At 41.5% G+C, this 24032-nt stretch overlaps 1 protein-coding gene across 2 annotated transcripts in view; it reads right to left on the reverse strand.

Moving 5' to 3' along the window:
- Nucleotides 1–15467, reverse strand: part of MKRN2 (makorin ring finger protein 2) — a 35465-nt gene extending 19998 nt beyond the window's left edge. Inside the window, exon 1 of one of the 2 annotated variants that reach the window (XM_081246005.1) lies at nucleotides 15353–15467. In XM_081246005.1, the coding sequence (XP_081102131.1) occupies nucleotides 15353–15378 (26 nt within the window). In that variant the 5' untranslated portion in view covers nucleotides 15379–15467. Of the gene's footprint in view, nucleotides 1–15097; nucleotides 15171–15352 lie in introns of those variants that run through there. The other variant, XM_081246006.1, reaches the window with a different exon arrangement.
- Between the last annotated feature and the right edge of the window lie 8565 nt (nucleotides 15468–24032).

Below are 24032 nucleotides of genomic sequence, written 5' to 3' on the forward strand. Positions count from 1 at the left end.
CGTCCCAGCTTACCCTTCCCCCGTGGTATTTTCTTATTTTTGTTGAGCTGTACTTTCTAATATTTCTACCAGGAACATATACTGCTTTTGTAATAGTAAATGGTTGCTTTAGTTTTAAAACATTATGAAGGGCTTCCCTGGTGGCACAGTGGTTAAGAATCCACCTGCCAATGCAGGGGACACCGGTTCGAGCCGTGGTCCGGGAAGACCCCACATGCCACGGAGCAAGTAAGCCCGTGCGCCACAACTACTGAGCCTGCGCTCTAGAGCCTGTGAGCCACAACTACTGAGCCCGCAAGCCACCTACTGAAGCCTGCGCTCTAGAGCCCGTGATCCGCAACAAGAGAAGCCACCGCAATGAGAAGCCCGCGCACTGCAACGAAGGGTAGCCCCTGCTCGCCGCAACTAGAGAAAAGCCCGCGCGTAGCAACAAAGACCCAACGCAGCCAAAAACAAACAAATTTATTTAAAAAAAATTACGATAGGTATCGAATACTGGGGAGAGTATGGTTTAAAAACAACACATAAATGCTCAGTACAATACCTATCTCACAGTGGGTACCCCCAAAGTTCAGCTCTTATTAAAGTTTAGTAAAAAAACGCTGCCGATTAAGCTGACAGTTAGTTACAAGAGGGACCTGTGCCTTATCACAATGCACGCAGAGGGCTGAGGAGTCACAGTCCACGGACCGAGGCAGAGAGAAGGGGGCGCTGGCCCAGGGGCCGCCTCGCCAAGCAGTCTACAGAATGCCCGGGTGCCGATGGGCGGGAGGAGTATGTGCCAGAAAGACACAGAAAGGCAGGGAAGCGAGGCCCCATGAGGGTGCGGCAGGCCTGCTGAGACAGATGGAGGATCAGGCCTGACTGGGGCAGCTGGAATACTGATGAGTGCGCCTCCCAGGAAGGGACAAGGGGCCCAAGTCAAGCCCCGAGACACACTAAACCCCCTTCCTAGGCCTCTTGCAGAAAGGCCAGTGGAGCTGCAGGGTGAGGACAGACTGGAGAGGCTGGAAGTGCAGGTGAGAGGAGCCCGTCAGGAGGTTGCTCCGTAAAGGGGCTTTATCTGTGAACCCATGTTTTAACTTAAAAACTATACTATGGAAAGTCTCAAACATATACAAAAGCAGACAGTGGTAGGGCAACTCCCAAGACGTCTCCACGCCAGCTTTCACCGTATCAACTCCCAAGCACTCTGGTTTCACCCATTTCTCCCCTCTCCCGTATGTCTGTGACAGTTTATCGTTTTAAAGAGGGGAACCCACACCTCTTGAATGAAGACTTCGGGGCAGGGAGGGCTCTCCCTCCCTCTGAACAAGTATGTTATCAGAAATAATATATGAAACGAGGGAAAATACAACAGCTCCAACAAGCAGTACCATCAGCACTCTGTCTAGCACCTTTACTTCTTTATCTCACTGAATCCTGATACTACTCTGAGGAATGTTAGCTCTATACCCATGATGCAGACAGGAAAGCGGAGGCTCAGAGAGGTGTGATGCCTCAGAGAAGATCTAATTGCTGAGTAAGGGACCCCAGCTCTGGTCTTCCCAAGACAGCCCTGACCTTTTCCCACCAAAACTGACTTTCCTGTCACTCTGCCTCTGTCCATACCGTGGCCCCTTTCTACAACACTGTACCCCATCTTTCACTGTACTTAACTGTGCTAACCCACCTTCCTTCCCTCCCACCGCTCCAGCCCACAGCGTGCTTTCCTGGCGGCTCCACGGCATAGTGCTTCCCAACTTGGGGCCCCTGACCCAAGAGAGCTGGGGCTCTTGAACACATGGTTGGGAACACCTGGTTAACACCATACACAAAAATAAACTCAAAATGGATTAAAGACGTAAATGTAAGACTGGAAACCATAAAACTCCTGGAGGAAAACATAGGCTGAACGCTCGTTGACATCAATCGTAGCAATATTTTTCTGGATCTGTCCCCTAAAGCAAAGGAAAGAAAAGCAAAAATAAACAAACTAAACATAAAAGCTTTTGCACAGCAAAGGAAACCATCGACAAAATGAAGAGACAACCTACTGAACGGGAGAAAATATTTGCAAATGATTTGGTAGGGGGTTAATATCCAAAATATATAAACAGCTCACACAACTCAATATCAAAAAAACAAACCACCTGATTAAAAAAGATGGGCAGAAAACCTGAAGAGACATTTTTTTCAAAGAGGACATGCAAATGGCCAACAGGCACATGAAAAGATGCTCACATCACTAATCATCAGGGAAATGCAAATCAAAACCACAATGAGAGATCAAGTCACACCGGTCAGAATAGCTATCATAAAAAAGAACACAAATAACAAACGTTGGTGAGGATGTGGAGAAAAGGGAACCCTCCTACACTGTTGGTGGGAATGTAGATTGGTGCAGCCACTGTGGAAAACAGTACGTACGTTTCCCAACTAACTAAAAAGAACCACCAGCAATAACCCAGCAATTCCACTCCTGGGTATATAAAAAAACCTCCAAAGCACTAATTTGAAAAGTACGTGCAAAACACTAATCTGAAAAGATGCATGCATCCCAATGTTCACAGCAATATTATTTAGAATTTCCAAGATGTGGAAGCAACCTAAATGTCCATCAACAGAGGAATGGATAAAGAAGATGTGGTAAGATGGCGGAAGAGTAAGACGCGGAGATCACCTTCCTCCCCACGGATACAACAGAAATACAGCTACACGTGGAACAACTCCTACAGAACACCTACTGAATGCTGGCAGAAGACCCCAGACCTCCCAAAAGGCAAGAAACTCCCCACATACCTGGGTAGGGCAAAGCGGAGAGATTCCCGCACAGAGGATCGGTGCCGAGCAGCACTCACCAGCCTGAGAGGCTTGTCTGCTCGCCCACCAGGGCGGGCGGCGCTGGAAGCTGAGGCTCGGGCTTCGGTCAGAGCGCAGGGAAAGGACTGGGGCTGGCGGCGAGAACTCAGCCTGAAGGGGGCTAATGTGCCACAGGTAGCCGGCAGGGAGTCCAGGAAAACTCTGGAGCTGCCGAAGAGGCAAGAGACTTTTTCTTCCCTCTTGGTTTCCTGGTGCGCGAGGAGAGGGGATTAAGAGCGCTGCTTAAAGGGGCTCCACAGACGGGCGCGAGTCACGACTGAAAGCGCGGAGCCCAGTGACGGGCGTGGGACGCTGGGGCTGCTGCTGCCGCCGCCAAGAAGCCTGTGTGAGAGCGCAGGTCACTGTCCACACCGCCCTTCTGGGAGCCTGTGCAGCCCGCCACTGCCGGGGTCCCGGGATCCAGGGGCGGCTTCCCTGGGAGAACGCACGGCGCGCCTCGGGCTCGTGCAACGTCACGCCGAACTCTGCCGCTGCAGGCTCGCCCCGCACTCCGTGCCCCTCCCGCCCGCCCGGCCTGAGTGAGCCAGAGTCCCCGAAGAGGCTGCTCCTTTAACCCTGTCCTGTCTGAGCGAAGAACAGACGCCCTCCGGCGACCTACACGCAGAGGCGGGGCCAAATCCAAAGCTGAGACCCAGGAGCTGTGAGAACAAAGAAGAGAAAGGGAAACCTCTCCCAGCAGCCTCAGAAGCAGCGGATTAAAGCTCCACAATCAACTTGATGTACCCTGCATCTGTGGAATACATGAATAGACAACAAATCATCCCAAATTGAGGAGCCAGGAGTCAGTGCTGTGCCTCTGAGGTGGGAGAGCCAACTTCAGGACACTGGTCCACAAGAGACCTCCCAGCTCCACATAATATCAAACGGCGAAAATCTTCCAGAGATCTCCATCTCAACAGCAGCACCCAGCTTCACTCAACGACCAGCAAGCTACAGTGCTGGACACCCTATGCCAAACAACTAGCAAGACAGGAACACAACGCCACCCATTAGCAGAGAGGCGGCCTAAAATCATAAAAAGTCCGCAGACACCCCAAAACACACCACCAGACGTGGACCTGCCCACCAGAAAGACAAGATCCAGCCTCATCCACCAGAACACAGGCACTAGTCCCCTCCACCAGGAAGCCTACACAACCCACTAAACCAACCTTAGCCACTGGGGACAGACACCAAAAACAACAGGAACTACGAACCTGCAGCCTGCAAAAAGGAGACCCCAAACACAGTAACATAAGCAAAATGAGAAGACAGAAAAACACACAGCAGGAGAAGGAGCAAGATAAAAACCCACCAGACCTAACAAATGAAGAGGTAATAGGCAGTCTACCTGAAAAAGAATTCAGAATAATGATGGTAAAGATGATCCAAGATTCTATTTCCCAGATCCAAAATCTTGGAAATAGAATAGACAAAATGCAAGAAACAGTTAACAAGGACCTAGAAGAACTAAAGATGAATCAAGCATCGATTAAAAACACAATAAATGAAATAAAAAACACTCTAGATGGGATCAATAGCAGAATAAATGAGGCAGAAGAACGGATAAGTGAGGTGGAAGATAAAATAGTGGAAATAACTGCTGCAGAGCAAAATAAAGAAAAAAGAATGAAAAGAACAGAGGACAGTCTCAGAGACCTCTGGGACAACATTAAACGCACCAACATTCGAATTATAGGGGTTCCAGAAGAAGAAGAGAAAAAGAAAGGGACTGAGAAAATATTTGAAGACATTATAGTTGAAAACTTCCCTAATATGGGAAAGGAAATAGTTAATCAAGTCCAGGAGGCACAGAGAGTCCCATACAGAATAAATCCAAGGAGAAATACGCCAAGACACATATTAATCAAACTGTCAAAAATTAAACACAAAGAAATCATATTAAAAGCAGCAAGGCAAAAACAACAAATAACACACAAGGGAATCCCCATCAGGATAACAGCTGATCTCTCAGCAGAAACTCTACAAGCCAGAAGGGAGTGGCAGGACATAATTAAAGTGATGAAAGAGAAAAACCTGCAACCAAGATTACTCTACCCAGCAAGGATCTCATTCAGATTTGATGGAGAAATTAAAACCTTTACAGACAAGCAAAAGCTGAGAGAGTTCAGCACCACCAAACCAGCTTTACAACAAATGCTAAAGGAACTTCTCTAGGCAAGAAACAACGAAGGAAAAGACCTACAATAACGAACCCAAAACAATTAAGAAAATGGGAATAGGAACATACATATCGATAATTACCTTAAATGTAAATGGACTAAATGCTCCCACCAAAAGACACAGATTGGCTGAATGGATACAAAAACAAGACCCATATATATGCTGTCTACAAGAGACCCACTTCAGACCTAGAGACACATACAGACTGAAAGTAAGGGGATGGAAAAAGATACTCCATGCAAATGGAAACCAAAAGAAAGCTGGAGTAGCAATCCTCATATCAGACAAAATAGACTTTAAAATAAAGACTACTAGAAGAGACAAAGAAGGACACTACATAATGATCAAGGGATCGATCCAAGAAGAAGATATAACAATTGTAAATATTTATGCACCAAACATAGGAGCACCTCAATACATAAGGCAAATACTAACAGCCATAAAAGGAGAAATCGACAGTAACACAATCATAGTAGGGGACTTTAACACCCCACTTTCATCAATGGACAGATCTTCCAAAATGAAAATAAATAAGGAAACACAAGCTTTAAATGATACATTAAACAAGATGGACTTAATTGATATTTATAGGACATTCCATCCAAAAACAACAGAATACACATTTTTCTCAAGTGCTCATGGAACATTCTCCAGGATAGATCATATCTTGGGTCACAAATCAAGCCTTGGTAAATTTAAGAAAATTGAAATTGTATCAAGTATCTTTTCTGACCACAATGCTATGAGACTAGATATCAATTACAGGAAAAGAGCTGTAAAAAATACAAACACATGGAGGCTAAACAAAACACTACTTAATAACAAAGTGATTACTGAAGAAATCAAAGAGGAAATTAAAAAATACCTAGAAACAAATGACAATGGAGACACGACGACCCAAAACCTATGGGATGCAGCAAAAGCAGTTCTAAGAGGGAAGTTTATAGCAATACAATCCCACCTTAAGAAGCAGGAAACATCTCGAATAAACAACCTAACCTTGCACCTAAAGCAATTAGAGAAAGAAGAACAAAAACATCCCAAAGTTAGCAGAAGGAAAGAAATCATAAAAATCAGATCAGAAATAAATGAAAAAGAAATGAAGGAAACGATAGCGAAGATCAATAAAACTAAAAGCTGGTTCTTTGAGAAGATAAACAAAATTGATAAACCATTAGCCAGACTCATCAAGAAAAGAAGGGAGAAGACTCAAATCAATAGAATTAGAAATGAAAAAGGAGAAGTAACAACTGACACTGCAGAAATACAAAAGATCATGAGAGATTACTATAAGCAACTCTATGCCCATAAAATGGACAACCTGGAAGAGATGGACAAATTCTTAGAAAGGCACAACCTTCCAAGACTGAATCAGGAAGAAATAGAAAATATGAATAGACCAATCACAAGCACTGAAATTGAAACTGTGATTAAAAATCTTCCATCAAACAAAAGCCCAGGACCAGATGGCTTCACAGGCGAATTCTATCAAACATTTAGAGAAGAGCTAACACCCATCCTTCTCAAACTCTTCCAAACAATATCAGAGGAAGGAACACTCCCAAACTCATTCTACGAGGCCACCATCACCTTGATACCAAAACCAGGCAAGGATGTCACAAAGAAAGAAAACTACAGGCCAATATCACTGATGAACATAGATGCAAAAATCCTCAACAAAATACTAGCAAACAGAATCCAACAGCACATTAAAAGCATCATACACCATGATCAAGTGGGGTTTATTCCAGGAATGCAAGGATTCTTCAATATACGCAAATCAATCAATGTGATACACCATATTAACAAGTTGAAGGAGAAAAACCATATGATCATCTCAATAGATGCAGAGAAAGCTTTCGACAAAATTCAACACCCATTTATGATAAAAACCCTGCAGAAAGTAGGCATAGAGGGAACTTTCCTCAACATAATAAAGGCCATATATGACAAACCCACAGCCAACATTGTCCTCAATGGTGAAAAACTGAAACCATTTCCACTAAGATCAGGAACAAGACAAGGCTGCCCACTCTCACCACTCTTATTCAACATAGTTTTGGAAGTTTTAGCCACAGCAATCAGAGAAGAAAAGGAAATAAAAGGAATCCAAATTGGAAAAGAAGAAGTAAAGCTGTCACTGTTTGCAGATGACATGATACTATACATAGAGAATCCTAAAGATGCTACCGAAAAACTACTAGAGCTAATCAATGAATTTGGTAAAGTAGCAGGATACAAAATTAATGTACAGAAATCTCTGGCATTCCTGTACACTAATGATGAAAAATCTGAAAATGAAATCAAGAAAACACTCCCATTTACCATTGCAACAAAAAGAATAAAATATCTAGGAATAAACCTACCTAAGGAGACAAAAGACCTGTATGCAGAAAATTATAAGACACTGATGAAAGAAATTAAAGATGATACAAATAGATGGAGAGATATACCATGCTCCTGGATTGGAAGAATCAATATTGTGAAAATGACTCTACTACCCAAAGCAATCTACAGATTCAATGCAATCCCTATCAAACTACCACTGGCATTTTTCACAGAACTAGAACAAAAAATTTCACAATTTGTTTGGAAAAACAAAAGACCCCGAATAGCCAAAGCAATCTTGAGAATGAAAAACGGAGCTGGAGGAATCAGGCTCCCTGACTTCAGACTATACTACAAAGCTACAGTAATCAAGACAGTGTGGTACTGGCATAAAAACAGAAAGATAGATCAGTGGATCAGGATAGAAAGCCCAGAGATAAACCCACGCACATATGGCCAACTTATCTTTGATAAAGGAGGCAGGAATGTACAGTGGAGAAAGGACAGCCTCTTCAATAAGTGGTGCTGGGAAAACTGGACAGGGACATGTAAAAGTTTGAGATTAGATCATTCCCTAACACCATACACAAAAATAAGCTCAAAATGGATTAAAGACTTAAATGTAAGGCCAGAAACTATCAAACTCTTAGAGGAAAACATAGGTAGAACACTCTATGACATAAATCACAGCAAGATCCTTTTGGACCCACCTCCTAGAGAAATGGAAATAAAAACAAAGATAAACAAATGGGACCTAATGAAACTTCAAAGCTTTTGCACAGCAAAGGAAACCATAAACGAGACCAAAAGACAACCCTCAGAATGGGAGAAAATATTTGCAAATGAAGCAACTGACAAAGGATTAATCTCCAAAATTTATAAACAGCTCATGCAGCTCAATAGCAAAAAAACAAACAACCCAATCCAAAAATGGGCAGAAGACTTAAATAGGCATTTCTCCAAAGAAGATATACAGACTGCCAACAAACACATGAAAGAATGCTCAACATCATTAATGATTAGAGAAATGCAAATCAAAACTACAATGAGATATCATCTCACACCAGTCAGAATGGCCATCATCAAGAAATCTAGAAACAATAAATGCTGGAGAAGGTGTGGAGAAAAGGGAACACTCTTGCACTGCTGGTGGGAATGTGAATTGGTACAGCCACTATGGAGAACAGTATGGAGGTTCCTTAAAAAACTACAAATAGAACTACCATATGACCCAGCAATCCCACTAGGCATATACCCTGAGAAAACCATAATTCCAAAAGAGACGTGTACCAAAATGTTCATTGCAGCTCTATTCACAATAGCCCGAAGCTGGAAACAACCTAAGTGTCCATCATCGGATGAATGGATAAAGAAGATGTGGCACATATATACAATGGAATATTACTCAGCCATAAAAAGAAACGAAACTGAGCTATTTGTAATGAGGTGGATAGACCTAGAGTCTGTCATACAGAGTGAAGTAAGTCAGAAAGAGAAAGACAAATACCGTATGCTAACACATATATACGGAATTAAAAAAAAAAATGTCATGAAGAACCTAGGGGTAAAACGGGAATAAAGACACAGACCTACTTGAGAATGGACTTGTGGATATGGGGAGGGGGAAGGGTAAGCTGTGACAAAGCGAAAGAGAGGCATGGACATATATACACTACCAAACGTAAGGTAAATAGATAGTGGGAAGCAGCCGCAGAGCACAGGGAGATCAGCTCGGTGCTTTGTGACCGCCTGGAGGGGTGGGATGGGGAGGGTGGGAGGGAGGGAGATGCATGAGGGAAGGGATGTGGGAACAGATGTATATGTATGACTGATTCACTTTGTTATAAAGCAGAAACTAATAAAAAAATAAATTAAAAAAAAAAAAAGAAGATGTGGTATACGTACATACAACGGACTACTACTCAGCCAGAAAAAAGAATGAAATCTTGCCATCTGGAGCAACATAGATGAACTTGGAGGGCATTATGCTAAGTGAAATAAGTCAGACAAATACTGTATGTTATCACTTATATGTGGAATCTAAAAAATATAACAAACTAGTGAATGTAACAAAAAAGAAGCAGACTCACAGGTACAGAGAACAAACTAGTGGTTACAAGGGGGGAGAGGGAAGGGGGGAGGGGCAATATAGGGGTGGGGGTTAAGAAGAACAAACTATTAGGTATAAAATGAGCTACAAGGATATACTGTATGACATGGGGAATACAGCCAATATTCTATAATAAATATAAATGGAGTATAATCTTTAACAACTATGAATCACTATGTTATACACCTGTAACTTACATAATATTGTACATCAAGTATACATCAAGGGGGGGAATAAAAAGCCTTGGAATAACTTGAGGAAGACGCCGCTGGAACATCACCAAATGCGACTGAACACGGAAAGCCTAAACCTAACCAATTATGTGGTTCTGCCTGGAACTGGAGAACGACTGACAACGTTCAAACGCTGGGAAAGGGAGTGGACTCTAAGGAAGGTCAGAAGGCCCGACTGTCCTTCCCAGAGAAAGGGTACCAGAGAACACGGGTGGCAATTCATGCTGCACCTCAGCCCTACAATGGGCCTGGGAGGCTGCTGAGCTGGAGGCCACAAGTTTTTAAGCCCTTCCATCCCTCCTTGCTCCCTAAGCATACTTCTAACTTTCTCCACCTGTCTTATCTCCCCAAAAGCAGAAGTGCTGACCAGGCCCAGCTGACAATTTCTTTTCTCCCAGGAAATGTTTGAAGGGTATACTCTACTTTGTATGTCAGTGTCTACTGAGTTTGGGTGGCATGAGCCACCTCTAAATACACCAACAGAATCAAATTTCTGAGCCTACAAAGATGACTGGACCTGTGATGTAAGTGACTATACTAAGGTGGCGTCCTATAGGGTCTTTTCTAGGTGGTCAGTTATGCTTTTCCCAGGCAACACCCCCTGGGAGTCTTCCACTAAATCAGGGATTGTGTAGTAACTTGCTAAAAGGCTGCTGTAGATTTACTTAAAAAGAAAGAAAAAAGGCTCAGAATCTGGCAAACGAAGGGTATTCTTGTTAGAAACTTAAAAAAAAAAGGCCTATATGAAAAGAATCTTGTCACAATACTGATTTAAAAAGTATGCAGAAGAGTTAATAGACCGGGTCTGAGCTTGCTTCCGAGGCAAGGCCCTGCTTACAGCACCTGGGACTCGGCTGGTAAACAGTTCCCTACGCTGATATAAACCATCTCTAAGTGATCCAAGTGGCTCACTGGGCCTATACTGTGTACAATGTGGTTTACGCTGAACGTCTGCTTTCCTTCTGGGAGCCTGGTTTGGGTACATGCTGGGCAGAGGGTGACTGTCCAGGGCACTGGATCTCTAGTGGGCTTCCCTGGGCACATGGTGCTGCTGCATTTCTGCTGCGGGAGGAAGAGTGTGCTGTGACCCTTTACGGGAGGAAGTGAGGGCACGAAGCCTGCACACGGGCTCCTCCAGATGCCGCCTGAGTCCTTCTCCCTCGTGGTCCATCTGTGAGTCCTCACTACTCACTGTGATAAATCTTCGCCTTGAGCACGACTATGCGCTAAGGCCCATGGGTCATTCTAGCCAATCACTAGCTGTAGGGGTGGTCTTGGGATCCTGGACACGAAAGTTTATTACGCTTCTAAGCAGTTTGGTAATTCTTCTTGAGAAATGCTACTCAACACTGTGACATTATTCCAATCAACCTCAAGTATGGTAATCTTCGAAGGTATAAAAGTAAAAAAATTAAAAAAATAAAAAAATAAAGAAAATCAGTGCCAAGAGGCAACTCCGATTCTCAGGATTAGTAAACTCATAAAGAGAGGAAGAGAACAGGTTCTAACTGGTTACATAAACAGTTTCACAAAAGAGAGATCTAACAAATACCTCATTAATAATTTCTTGTGGAGAACTAGACAGGATTTCCTGAAAGAATGAGGGTAAGAGACTACCAGAGCTCCTCTACCAGATACTACCTGTTAACCAGGCATGCAAGAGGAAGGACGTCAGTGGTGGCCCCACAGATGCCTTTTATAATTCCACCTCCTCCCGTAAGTCCTATTCAGAAAACTTGCCTTCCAAACTGCACTAATTATCTTTCCCATCAAAAATCCAAAATATTTAACCACCACCTAAAGCTTCTAGTTTTGTCACTTATAAGCTGGTGACTTCATGCAAGCCATTTCACTTCTGTAAGTGACTGAGCTGAAATTTTAAGAGGTTCAAAAATAACTTCTAGGCCACCATCACTGCCTTCAACAAAGGTGGGTGTGAAACAAGTGTTACAAGAGGTGGAGCCAGCCAGCCCTATTTTTGTAGCATATGTCACCATTTCCACTCCCCAGTGACAAACACAAAACTTCCTTGAGCGCATCCTGCCTGTCCTTCGGGGCATCTTTGTCATCTGCTTATAGCGATTCCTCAGCATCTAGGTTATACTAAGCTTAATCCAGGCCTTTTGCATGTTACACCCTGTAATAAATTTCCAACTGCTCACCCTACCCTATGGCCAAACCATCCCTTATATCTTCCTAGAGAGAAGACTGAGACATGAGCTGGGGAGGAGTGTGGGCTGTTGCTAGTATGTGGGGGCAAGTGCATGGCTGGAGACTCAGAGCAGGGAGATTTCTAGGGGACACTCCTAAGTCATCTGTTATCCTGGGTGACCCCAAAGACCGTTTCGCTGCTGCAAAGGATATGAGGTTCACTACTGGCCACAGAACCTCCAGCAGCCCTCGCTGTGCCTGACGGCTGAACCAAACAGAATCAGTCTGGTTTCCTGCAGGTCTTTCAATGGTGCCTGCCTCTAGCAAAACACTTTTGCAAATCGCTTCCAGGTATATGGGTAATTTGCATTCTCAGCGTCACCTTCCTTTATGTTTTCGCACATAATTTCACAGACTTAAATTTTATGGCTGTACTGCTTGTGACAAAAGATCCATCAAGGGGGAACATAGCTAGTGCGAGGCACGGTAGTAGGCTTGAAATAACTGATAAGAGGTGGGGATGAAATAAAGTACAGTGTAGTGGTTAAAGGAAGACTCTGAGGTCAGAGAGCTTCCTGTGACTTTGAGCAACTTAATTAAATCTCCAAACCTGTTTCCCCATCTGTAATATGATATAGTTGTACTTCACAGTGCTTAGCCTAACGCCATAAACGCTCTTAGGATGGTTACTCGTTGTTATCTAATCTCTTAACCAACGCTGCTGGTTAGGCATTACTATCCCAATTTTACAGATAAAGAGACTGTGATATCAGAATCAGAATCCAGAACTGCCCAAGTCTGGAGCTCAAGCTCTTCCTACCACTCACTGGCCACAAGATGCCCCATATTTTGTGACTTTCAATGAGTCAAAAGCTCCAGGCCCGACTCTCAGGAAACTGTAATTCTAGGTCTTGTACTACCGATTATAAAACAAAGGGACCTCTATCACATTGAGGAGGAGGACAAACAAATTGGTTACCAAGCAATAATAAAGGCCTGCACCAGGGCTTTGAAAACAGACTGGAAGACATAGGGAGATGGTTTGGAAAAAGAATCAGCAAAAAAGGATCCCCAGATTTAAATTCTGGATAGAGTGGAATGTCAAGAAATCAGGGGAGCTGAATGATAGCATAACTGTGTGAGGGGCCATTCTTGCATTCCAGGCAATAAATATGGAGTGTCTTTGTCATTAAGTCTGGGAATCCTAGCATTTCACATCCATCTCTCTGAGGGAAATAATTCGTATTAGAATGGAAGCAAAACAAACTCTCTGTTCAGCTGACATTCAGAATAAGCAAGTATATCACATCCCACAGCAAGGAAAACAAACCAAAAAACAGTTTGCATCCTGACATAAACCAAAAACAGCAGACCACCCAGTTTAGATCTGGTCCCCCAAATAAATCATACCTGGATCATTTCATGTAAGTTACCAATGTGTGGAGATATGACTTCAGTGAATAAGATAATCAAGTGAGAAAAGCTTTCCCATCACGAGCACACTAACGTAAACCTGGTACTCTTGGTAATACGGCCGTTTCTCCTGTTTAAATATGTGTTCTGTTTTTTATTTGGCGAGGCAGCCCTCGTGAGGCCCAACTCCTCCACATCCCTTTGCAAGTAACCTTTACTTTCCTTATGGTTTTGGTTGAGTTTTCTTTTCATATGACCATATTAAAAGATTTTGAAAATTCCTATAGTAAAGAAACTTTAATTTAGCATTTCCGAAACTTATCTGGAAGCCATAGGGTCTACAAGAGCATAAATTCTGACGCCACATATCTGCCACCTGGAAGCTGAATAACCTTGGCAAGTCAATGCCGAGGCTTGGTCTTATTATCTGTGGAATGGTGCATGTTGCTGGATTACATGCGACACGGCTGTAAAGAACCTCAAAGAGCACCCAGCACACTGCAAACCCCTGCAACGAACAACAGTTAGTACTTAAACAGAATTGATCCCTTCCCAACGTTCCAACCCACTCTAGTTTCTCTGCACCAACTTCCTGCAGGACACCCCTATTTGGGAAAAAACAGAACTAAAGCTTTTAGGTCAGGCCATCTCCTAGTATAGAAGGAGAAAACCCAAGATGATCCTGATTTACATTTTTGTTCCTGCAGTTAAATGTGAATTAGGGGCAAGGTTCAAGCCTGAGCACAAGGTTTCCTTATCAGTAAAATTAGATTATCTCACAGAGTTGAGATTCAGTTACAAAGCATCATATAAATGTGCACTGTTATGTGGCCGCATCTTAGTAGCAGTAACCAAAATTTGCTATACAGTCCACAATGACTAAGAATATTGCTCCAACAGGGGGAAATTTATACAAATAAAAATAAACATACACAAAGGTCTTCACAAAAGACCTTCTATTACAAATAACCTAGTAAAGCTCTTTTCTATAGACACTTAAGTGCAAGTTTCTGACAACTGCTAAATATACGTCACCTAGGCCTTGCATAAACTGGCTGAACAGTTAATAGAGACTAATGCTAACAGGAAACTTTTTACATTACACTGTCTCAACTATTCATACTAACGAAAAGAAGTAACAACACAGATGATAATTAAATAAACTGCTCATTACACAATCAAACCATACAACTGTGAGCTGTTTCCCCCCCCCCCATCAATGTTTCCCACACAGACTTAACTGAAACCAATTATTAAAAGAAAAATCGTACTTTGCAGGTCCAACAGGACTAGGATCCCAGTACCTTCAAGCCACATGCTTAGCAAAGAATGAGGGTGTTACTCATCTAGTTATTTGTATTTTAACAGGAGCAGTGCAGCCATCCGGCTTTGAATTTTCTACAACCAGCCAGCCATTAATGTTGTATTTCTCCACGGAAATGGGTCTCTCAGTAAGATGAGAGTCTCAACCTCCGTTAGCCTGAGTTTCCTGCACTGCAAAATAGGAATAATGTCTGCCTAGTAGTGAAGACTGGTGACGAGTACAAACGACTTGGGAATATGCGGGGCAATGAACAAACTTCCAGTAAATGCTATTTTCCACACAGCAATTCTTAACTCGCTAACTCTGCAAGTTTACGCTGCATCGGAATTCTCCAAACTCTTAGGAAACCAAGGCTGCTTTCCGGGCCCCAGCTTCTTTGAGGCCCTCACCGACGATTAACAGCCTACACCTGCGTGGTATCTCCATCTGTAAACCACCTCCTGGTGCCCCTTTACTCAACTCCAAGTCACCTTTTCCAGCTAAACCCTCCTGGCCCGGCCCCCAGGACCCCACCAGCACTCCTTCCTTCCAGCCGCACGGACCACCCCTGGAACTCGCGGCACAGCCGCCCGCGCTGGCTTCGTCCGGATGTCGCCACAAGGCTCGGCCACACACGGCCGAGCCCCAGGGTCCGGCCGCCGCGCCCTCCCCGCCTGGGGAAGCCGGACCCCGAACCGGGAGCCACTTTCCACGACCCCGCTCCGGCTTGTTTCCCTGGCGCAGGACTGGGGCGCACCCGGGGAAGGACCTGCGGGGCCGCGCACTGACCTGCAAGTGACCTGCTTGGTGCTCATGGCGGTTGGGTGGAAGGACCGCCGTCACGCCGCCGGCTCTCGCTCTCGTCGCCGCCTAGGCCTCGGCCCTGCCCATCCCGCGCGGCCGCGTCACGCCGGCGCACGCCGTCGTCCCCGTGCGGCACCTTTGTAGCGCCGGCAGCAAACCTCGCCACCCTCACAATTGGTTCCTCCCCAGGGGTGAGGCTGGGCCGACCGCCAGCTGACTCATTGAAAGCACTCCTAGTCCGGCATTTTCAAACCTCCTAGGCGGGGCCTGGCTAGCCTCCCAGTCCTGCGGGTTTTATCCCAGGTGCCGACTATTAGTTCCTATGGGTCTGCCCCTTTCTCCAACTGCATTTCTTAGCGGATTCTCACGGCCTAGAATTACCTCACCCCTCCCGAGGCCAAGCTCCCGCCACTCCTCTGCGCACCTTAATCCCAAGTACTCCTACCCACCCAAACCCTCCCTAGGCCCCTTTCTCAGACCCGGCCTCAGCTGTTCCTGCCAAGCCTCGCCTCCCACTTAAGTAATTCCTTAGCCCTCTCCAGGGCAAAATCCAAAGATTTTGCTCTTTTTCAAAATCTCCATTCCCACCCCAAGTTTTAGACCTCATTTTCTCTCCTGGCATTCCTCAACTGTTCATCTTCCATTTCCTCTGGTGGAAACCCCAAAAGACGTTCGTGACACTTTCCCCTGGTTGTCTACATCCTGCAGATCCTGCTTCCACACCCCTCTCCAAAGCTTCCCTCTTCTCTCCATTTCCACCATCATGGTTCCTGTCAAAGCAAGTGGCACTCCTTGCCTGGGCCCATGCACTGGCCTCTTAACTGGTCTTCTGGCTTCTGTTCCTGCCCTTTTCTAGTCTGTCACACAAAACCTGTTTTCTTTTGTTTTGTTTTTAATTAATTAATTTTACCTGATTTATTTTTGGCTGCGTTGGGTCTTTGTTGCTGCACGCGGGCTTTCTCTAGTTGTGGCGAGCAGGGGCTACTCTTCGTTGCGGTGCGTGGGCTTCCCATTGCTGTGGCTTCTCTTGTTGCGGAGCACGGGCTCTAGAGCGCAGGCTCAGTAGTTGTGGCGCACGGGCTTAGCTGCTCCGGGGCATGTGGGATCTTCCCGGACCAGGGCTCAAATCTGTGTCTCCTTCATTGGCAGGCGGATTCTTAACCACTGTGCCACCAGGGAAGCCCACAAAACCTGTTTTTAAAACATAAATTGGATCATGTCATTCACCTCTATTAACCTCTCAGTAGTTTCCCATTGCTTTTTTCAAAATTTCTTTTTTAAATTGTAAAAACTTGAGATAATAGTGAACTACAGGGAAGTGCACAAAATACATATATACATATGTGAATTTTTATGTATGTATACGCTCATGAAACCAGTAACTAGATCAATATAAAGAACTTTATCAACACTCCAGAGGGCTCCTTTATGCCACCACCCAGTGAATACCTCCCAATTGTTCAATTCTTTGAACAATTGTTTCAATTGTTCTTGACGTTCATATAAATGAAATAATTCAGTATGTACTCTCGTCTTTCTTCTTTTGACCAACATTCCGTGAGATCTACCCATGTTGTTATACACAGCTATATGTTGTTTTTACTTTGCTGTAAAAATATTGTCTTCTGATGAATGAGCATCGTATATACCTCCAATTACTTAGAACTTTTGAAATTTCTCTCAGAAACTTTGGAAGAATATTGGAAAATTTGTAGTTTTCAGTGTACAAGTCTTCAACAACTTTTATTAGATTTATTCCCAGGTACCTAGATGAGTTTTTTTGATACTGTTTTAAATGATATTTTTTAAAATGTCCTAATTGTTTGTTGCTTGCTCCATACTACACTCATGTATTAATTTTAATTGTTTGTTTTATATTTTCTACACACACAATCATGCCATCAACAAATAATGACAGTTTCACTTTATTTTCAACCTTCATATCCTTTATTTCTTTTTCTTGTCTTATTGCACTACTGAGAATCTCAGTGCAAGTGTAAATAGAAGCGGTAATAGTGGACACCTTGTCTTGTTCTTGAGTTCATGGAAAGTATTTAATATTTCATCATTAATTAAAATGTTAGCCCTAGAGTTTTTGAAACTACCCATTATCAAATTAAGGCAGTTTCTTTATCATTCTAGTTTTCTTAGAGTTTTTAATCATGAATATGTCTTGTTTTTTTAATCAAATCTGTTTTCCCCCCCATCTATTGAGAAAATCATGTCTTATCCTTTATTTGGTTAATGTGTTGAACTATATTGATTGATTTTTGAATGTTAAACCAACCTCAGATTCCTTGGCTATACCCCCACTTGGCTATGATATATTATTCTATAAATCCTCAGATTCTATTTGTTAATATTGTTTAGGAGTTTTGCAACCTTATTCGTAAGACATATTGGTATGTAGTGTTCTTTTTTTTGTAATATCCATGTCAAGTTTTGTACCTGAGATGTGCTGGCCTCATAAAGTGAGTTCGAAAGTCTTCCCTCTTTTCTATTCCTTGGAAAAGTCTGTAATATAGCTGTTAATTTTTTCCTTAAATATTTGGAAGAACATACCACTGAAGCCATCTCAGCCTGCAGATGTCATAAGATTTTTTATTAAAGGTTTAATTCTGTATTACATATAGGGCTATTCAGATTTTATCTTCTGTCAGGTTTGGGAAGCTTTTTTCCCCCCAAGTAAATTAGTCCATTTCATCTAAATTATGAAACATGGAGTTGTTAATAATATCTTCTTTAAAAAAATGATCTGTAATGGTGTCTCCTTTCATCACTGATATTAATAATTGGTGTTTAAAATCCATTTTACTAGAAATTTATCAATTTTGTTAATCTTTTCAATGGACAAGATTTTGGCTTTGTTCATTTTCTCTATTGTACATTTTTTTTTCTATTTCAGTGATTTCTGCTCATATCTTTACTATTTTCTTTTTCTATGTCCTTTGAATTCACATTGCTATTGTTTCTGGCTTCCTGAGATGGAAATTTAGATCACCAGTTTTCAAATGTTCTCCTTTTTTAAGTATTTAAAGCTATAATTTTCCCTCTAAGCACATTTTAATTGTGTTCCACAAGTTTTTATGTCGTATTTTCCTTATCATTCAGTTCAAATATTTTCTAATTTCCATTCTTTGACACGTATGTTACTTAGAAGGGTTCTGCTTAATTTCCAAACAACTGAGGACTTTCTAGTTATCTTTTCCTTACTGATTTCTAGTGTAATCCCATTGTGGAATTGTCTATTCTCCTTTTGGTTTGGTCAACATCTGATTTATATATTTTGAAGCTGTGTTTTAGGTTCAGACAAATTTAAGATTGCTTTAGCTTTTTTTTTGTTTCAACACATCAGTAAGAAATGTCCTTCTTTGTGCTTAGTTGCACATGTTAATTAGGGCAGTGTTATATCAGTGAAAGAATGTGTTAGAATGTGTCTAGAAATTCTTTTAATTTAAAAGTGTACTTTGTCTGATATTAATATAATCATATCAGCTTTCTTTCAGATAGTGCTTTTATGGTATATCTTTTTCCATCCTTTTATTTTCAACTTACCTGGTATTTTTATATCTAAACTGTATCTCTTGTAAATGGCATATAGTTGATTAATTTTAAAATCCTATCTGATAATCTTTGTTTTGAATTGGATTATTTAGACCATTTACATTAAATGCAGTACAGGTGGATTTAAATTTACCATCTTGCTATTAATTTTCCATTCATATCATCTGTTATTTATTCTCCTTTCTTGTATTCCTTTGGATTAAGTATTTTCATTTATTCCATATTTTTCTTTATTGATTATACACTTTTTTTTTTTTTGCAGTACGCGAGCCTCTCACTGTTTTGGCCTCTCCCGTTGCGGAGCACAGGCTCCGGATGCACAGGCTCAGTGGCCATGGCTCACAGGCCCAGCCGCTCCGTGGCATGTGGGATCTTCCTGGACTGGGGCATGAACCCGTGTCCCCTGCATCGGCAGGCGCACTCTCAACCACTGCGCCACCAGGGAAGCCCTGATTATACACTTTTAATTATCATTTAAAAATTATTCTTTTTAAAAAAAATTAATTAATTAATTATTTTTGGCTGTGTTGGGTCTTCGTTTCTGTGCGAGGGCTTTCTCTAGTTGCGGCAAGTGGGGGCCACTCTTCATTGCGGTGCGCAGGCCTCTCACTATTGCGGCCTCTCTTTTTGCGGAGCACAGGCTCCAGACACGCAGGCTCAGTAGCTGTGGCTCACGGGCCTAGTTGCTCCGCGGCATGTGGGATCTTCCCAGACCAGGGCTCGAACCCGTGTCCCCTGCATTGGCAGGCAGATTCTCAACCACTGCACCAACAAGGCAGCCCCTAAAAATTATTCTTTTAACGATTACCCTAGGGATTACAATATGCGTCTGTGAATTTACTAAAGTACTAGTGCCTCAAATTAGTACTAGTACCACTTCCTCAACAAGGCAAAAAACCTATGATAACTCCATTAACTCTCCTACCCCATTTTGTCCTATTGTTATCATATATTTTACTTCTGCATATGTTTAAACCCAACAACATATTGTAATGAATGTTGTTTTAAAATGTGGTATTCTTCATTTCTTTCAACCATTCCATGTTTCCATCTAGGATCATTTTTATTCAGCCAGAAGAACTCTTTTAGTATTTCTTATACTGAAGATCTTCCAATGATTAATTTTCTCAGCCTTTATTATATGAGGAAGTATTTGCTCCCTTTTAAAACATGCCTTTTATTTTAGAATAGTCTTAGATTTGCAGAAAAGTTGTGAAGATAGTAGAGACGTCCCATACACTTCACATCCAGTTTCTCCTATTATTAACATCTTCTATCAATATGGCAATGTATGTTGAAACACTAATGCGTCATTATAAACCAAAGCCCATACTTTATTCAGATTTCATTAGTTTATACCTTTTTCTGTCCCGGGATCCCATCCAGGACACCACATTGCATCTAGTCCTCATGTCTCCTTGGCTTCTCTTGGGATGGCAGTTTCTGAGAGTCTCCTAATTTTTGATGATCATGACAGCTGTGAGAAGTTCTGGTGAGATATTTTTCAGAATATCCCTCAACTGGGATTTATCTCATGTTTTCCTCATGATTAGACTGGGATTATGGGTTTCGGAGGTGGGGGAAGAACTTGGAGCTAAAGTGCCATTCTCTTCACGTCATATTTGGATTAGACACACGAACTACTGAAACTGACTCAAGAAGTAGAAAATATGAATAGATCTCTAACAAGAGACTGAATTAGTAATCAAAAAACTTCCCACAAAGAAAATCCCCAAACCAATGGCTTCACTGGTGAATTCTATTAAACATTCAAACAAGAATTAACACTAATCCTTTACAGATTCTTACAAAAAACAGAAGAGGAAATACTTCCCATTCTATGAGGCCAGTACTACACCTTGATACAAAAACCAGACAAATACATCACAAGAAAACTATAGACCAATATACTTTATAAATATAAAAACCCTCAACAAAATACTAGCCAATGGAATGCAGCAGCATATAAAAAGGATTATACACCATGACCATGTGAGATTTATCCCAGGAGTGCAAGATTCATTGAACATAGGTAAATCAATCAATGTAACTCACCATATAAATAGAAAACAAAAATATGGTCATTTCAATAGAAATGGAAAAAACATTTTGACAAAATCCAACACCCTTTCATAACAAAAACACTCAAAAAAACTAGGAAGAGAAAGGAACTTCTTTAATTTGATAAGATCATCTATCAAAACCCCACAGTTAACATCAGACTCCATGGCGAAAGACTGGAACTTTTCCCTCTAAGATCAGGCAGAAGATAAGGATGTTTACTCTTAACACTTCTATTCAACATTATACTGGAATTTCTAGCCAGGGCACTTAGGCAAGAAAAAGAAATAAAAGTTATTCAGATTGGAAAAGAAAAAGTAAAACTATCTTTACTTGCAAATGATATGATCCTGTATAAAACTCTTAGAAGAAAGCATAATCATAAATTTTCACGACATTGGATTAGGCAATGGATTCTTAAATAGGACAGCAAAAGCATAAGAAACAAAAGAAAAAATGGATACATTTGACTTCATCAAATTAAAAAAAATTTTTGCTTCAAATAGCACCATCAAGAAAGTGAAAAGACAGTATTTAGAATATATATAGTATATCCAGAATATATAAACAAACAAAAAAGACAAAAAAAGACAAAGATATATAAAGAACACAAACTCAACAATGAAAAAAAACAAATAACTCAATTAAAAAATGGACAAAGCATGTGAATAGATATTTCTCCAAAGAAGAAATACAAATGGCCAACAGGCACGTGAAAAGATGCTCAACATCATTAGTCATTAAGGAAATGCAAGTCAAAACCACAATGAGATACCAATTCGAAACCACTAGGATGGTTAAAACAAGAAATACAGACAATAACAAGTGTTGGTGATGTGGAGAATTTGGAACCCTCTTAAATTGCTGGTGGGAATGGAAAATGATGCAGCCACTTTGAAAAAAAGTTTGGCAGTTGCTCAAAATGTTAAATACAGAGTTCCTATGTGACCCAGAAATTCCACTCCTGGGTATATAATCAAGAGAATTGATAACATATGTCCACACAAAATCTTGTACAGTAATATGAAACTTGTTTATAGCAGTGTTATTCATAATAGCCCCCAAATGGAAACAATCCAAATGTCCATCAACTGATGGAAGGATATACAAAATGTGGTACCTCTGTACAACGGTATATTATTCAGCCATAAAAAAGGAATGAACAACCAATACATGCTACAACACGGATGAACTTTGAAAACATTATGCCAAGTGAAAGAGGCCAGATACAAAAGACCACATATCGTATAATTCCACTTATATGAAATGTCCAGAATAGACAAATCCATTGACAGGAAGCAGACTAATGGTCGCCAGGGGTTAGTGGGAGGGAAGAATGGGGAGTGACTGCTAACAGGTACAAGGTTTCTTTTTTGGGAGTGATAAAAACGTTCTGAACTTAGATTAGGTAAAAACCACAGAACCGTACACTTTAAATGGGTGATTTTTATATGTAAATTTTATTTCAATTTTTTTTAAAAAGTAAGGCATATTGTAGATAGAAAAAGGGATCCAACATACAGAGAATAGAATTTCATGAAGAAGAAAATCAAAACAGAATTGGGAGAGTGGACTGACATATATACACTAATATATATAAAACAGACAACTAATGAGAACCTGCTATATAGCACAGGGAACTCTGCTTCATTTTGCTGTACAGAAGAAACTAACACAACATTGTAAAACAACTATACTCCCCCCCCCCCAAAATGAAAACCAAAACAAAGGAAACAGAACAAATCCTCAAAATTATAATTTATGAAAAATTTCCTGAAATAAAAACGATACAAAACTGTATATTCAAAGAGCACCCCACAGAATACAACAAAAAGGAAGCAGACTCACAGATACAGAGAACAAACTAGTGGTTACCAGTGGGGAGAGGCAAGGGGGGAGGGGCAATATAGGGATGGGGGATTAAGAGGAACAAACTGTTAGGTATAAAATAAGCCACAAGACTATATTGTACAACATGGGAATATAGCCAATATTTTATAATAACTATAAATAGACGATAACCTTTAAAAAAATAAAGTTTTATAAGTTAAAAAACTACAAAGAACATACCACAAGCCTGAATAAATCAACCTAAAAAAACAACATCAAGACATACAATAAAATTACTGATCTTTAAAAAAAAGAAAAAGAAATATCCTTTGGGCATATTGGCAAAAAAGAACACGACGTATAGGAGAAAGAAAATTGTTTTGTCATCAGACTTTTGACAGCAGTGCTTTATACCAGAAGAAAATGGAATAACATATTAAAGAAAATGCGAGCCAAGGATTTTATATCCAGCAAAACCGACCTAAAGAACAGAGATAAATTATCAACATACAAGAACTCAGAGAGGGACTTCCCTGGTGGTGCAGTGGTTAAGAATCCACATGCCAGTGCAGGGGACACGGGTTCGAGCCCTGGTTCAGGAAGAACCCACATGCCACGGAACAACTGAGCCCGTGAGCCACAACTACTGAAGCCCGTGCGCCTAGAGCCCGTGCTCCGTAACAAGAGAAGCCACCGCAATGAGAAGCCCACGCATGGCAACGAAGAGTAGCCCCCACTTGCCGCAGCTAGAGAAAACCCACACGCAGCAACCAAGACCCAACACAGCCAAAAATAAATTTAAAAATTTATTAAAAAAAAAAAAGAACTCAGAGACTAGTCTTCCTATGAGCCCTTCCTAAGGAATCTTCTAGGAATGAACTTCATAATTACTAGAGAGTGAGGAAAGGACTAATCGTGAGCATGAAAAGATATTTGTGTGTAAAACGAAGCCTTAGCGAGGGCTAGAGGGGAGAGGTTATTGTTTACAATGGCAGATGCTCTGACAGTGAAGAGACAGGACAAGCGTTTAAATACATGAGAGGAAGACGGGGAGAGTATGTGCAAAAATTTTTAAAAACCCTCTAATCGTAAGTAGAGGTGGTGGTATTACTATTGCTACTCTGAGATTGTGTAAAGTGGGATAAAGCATCCTCTGTATCCTTGAGACCAAGGTTTTCAGTGTGGAGGAAAAGAGATACAAATGTAATAT

Source organism: Mesoplodon bidens (genome assembly GCF_964165515.1).
Source record: "Mesoplodon bidens genome assembly, chromosome: 10".
NCBI lineage: Eukaryota > Metazoa > Chordata > Mammalia > Artiodactyla > Ziphiidae > Mesoplodon > Mesoplodon bidens.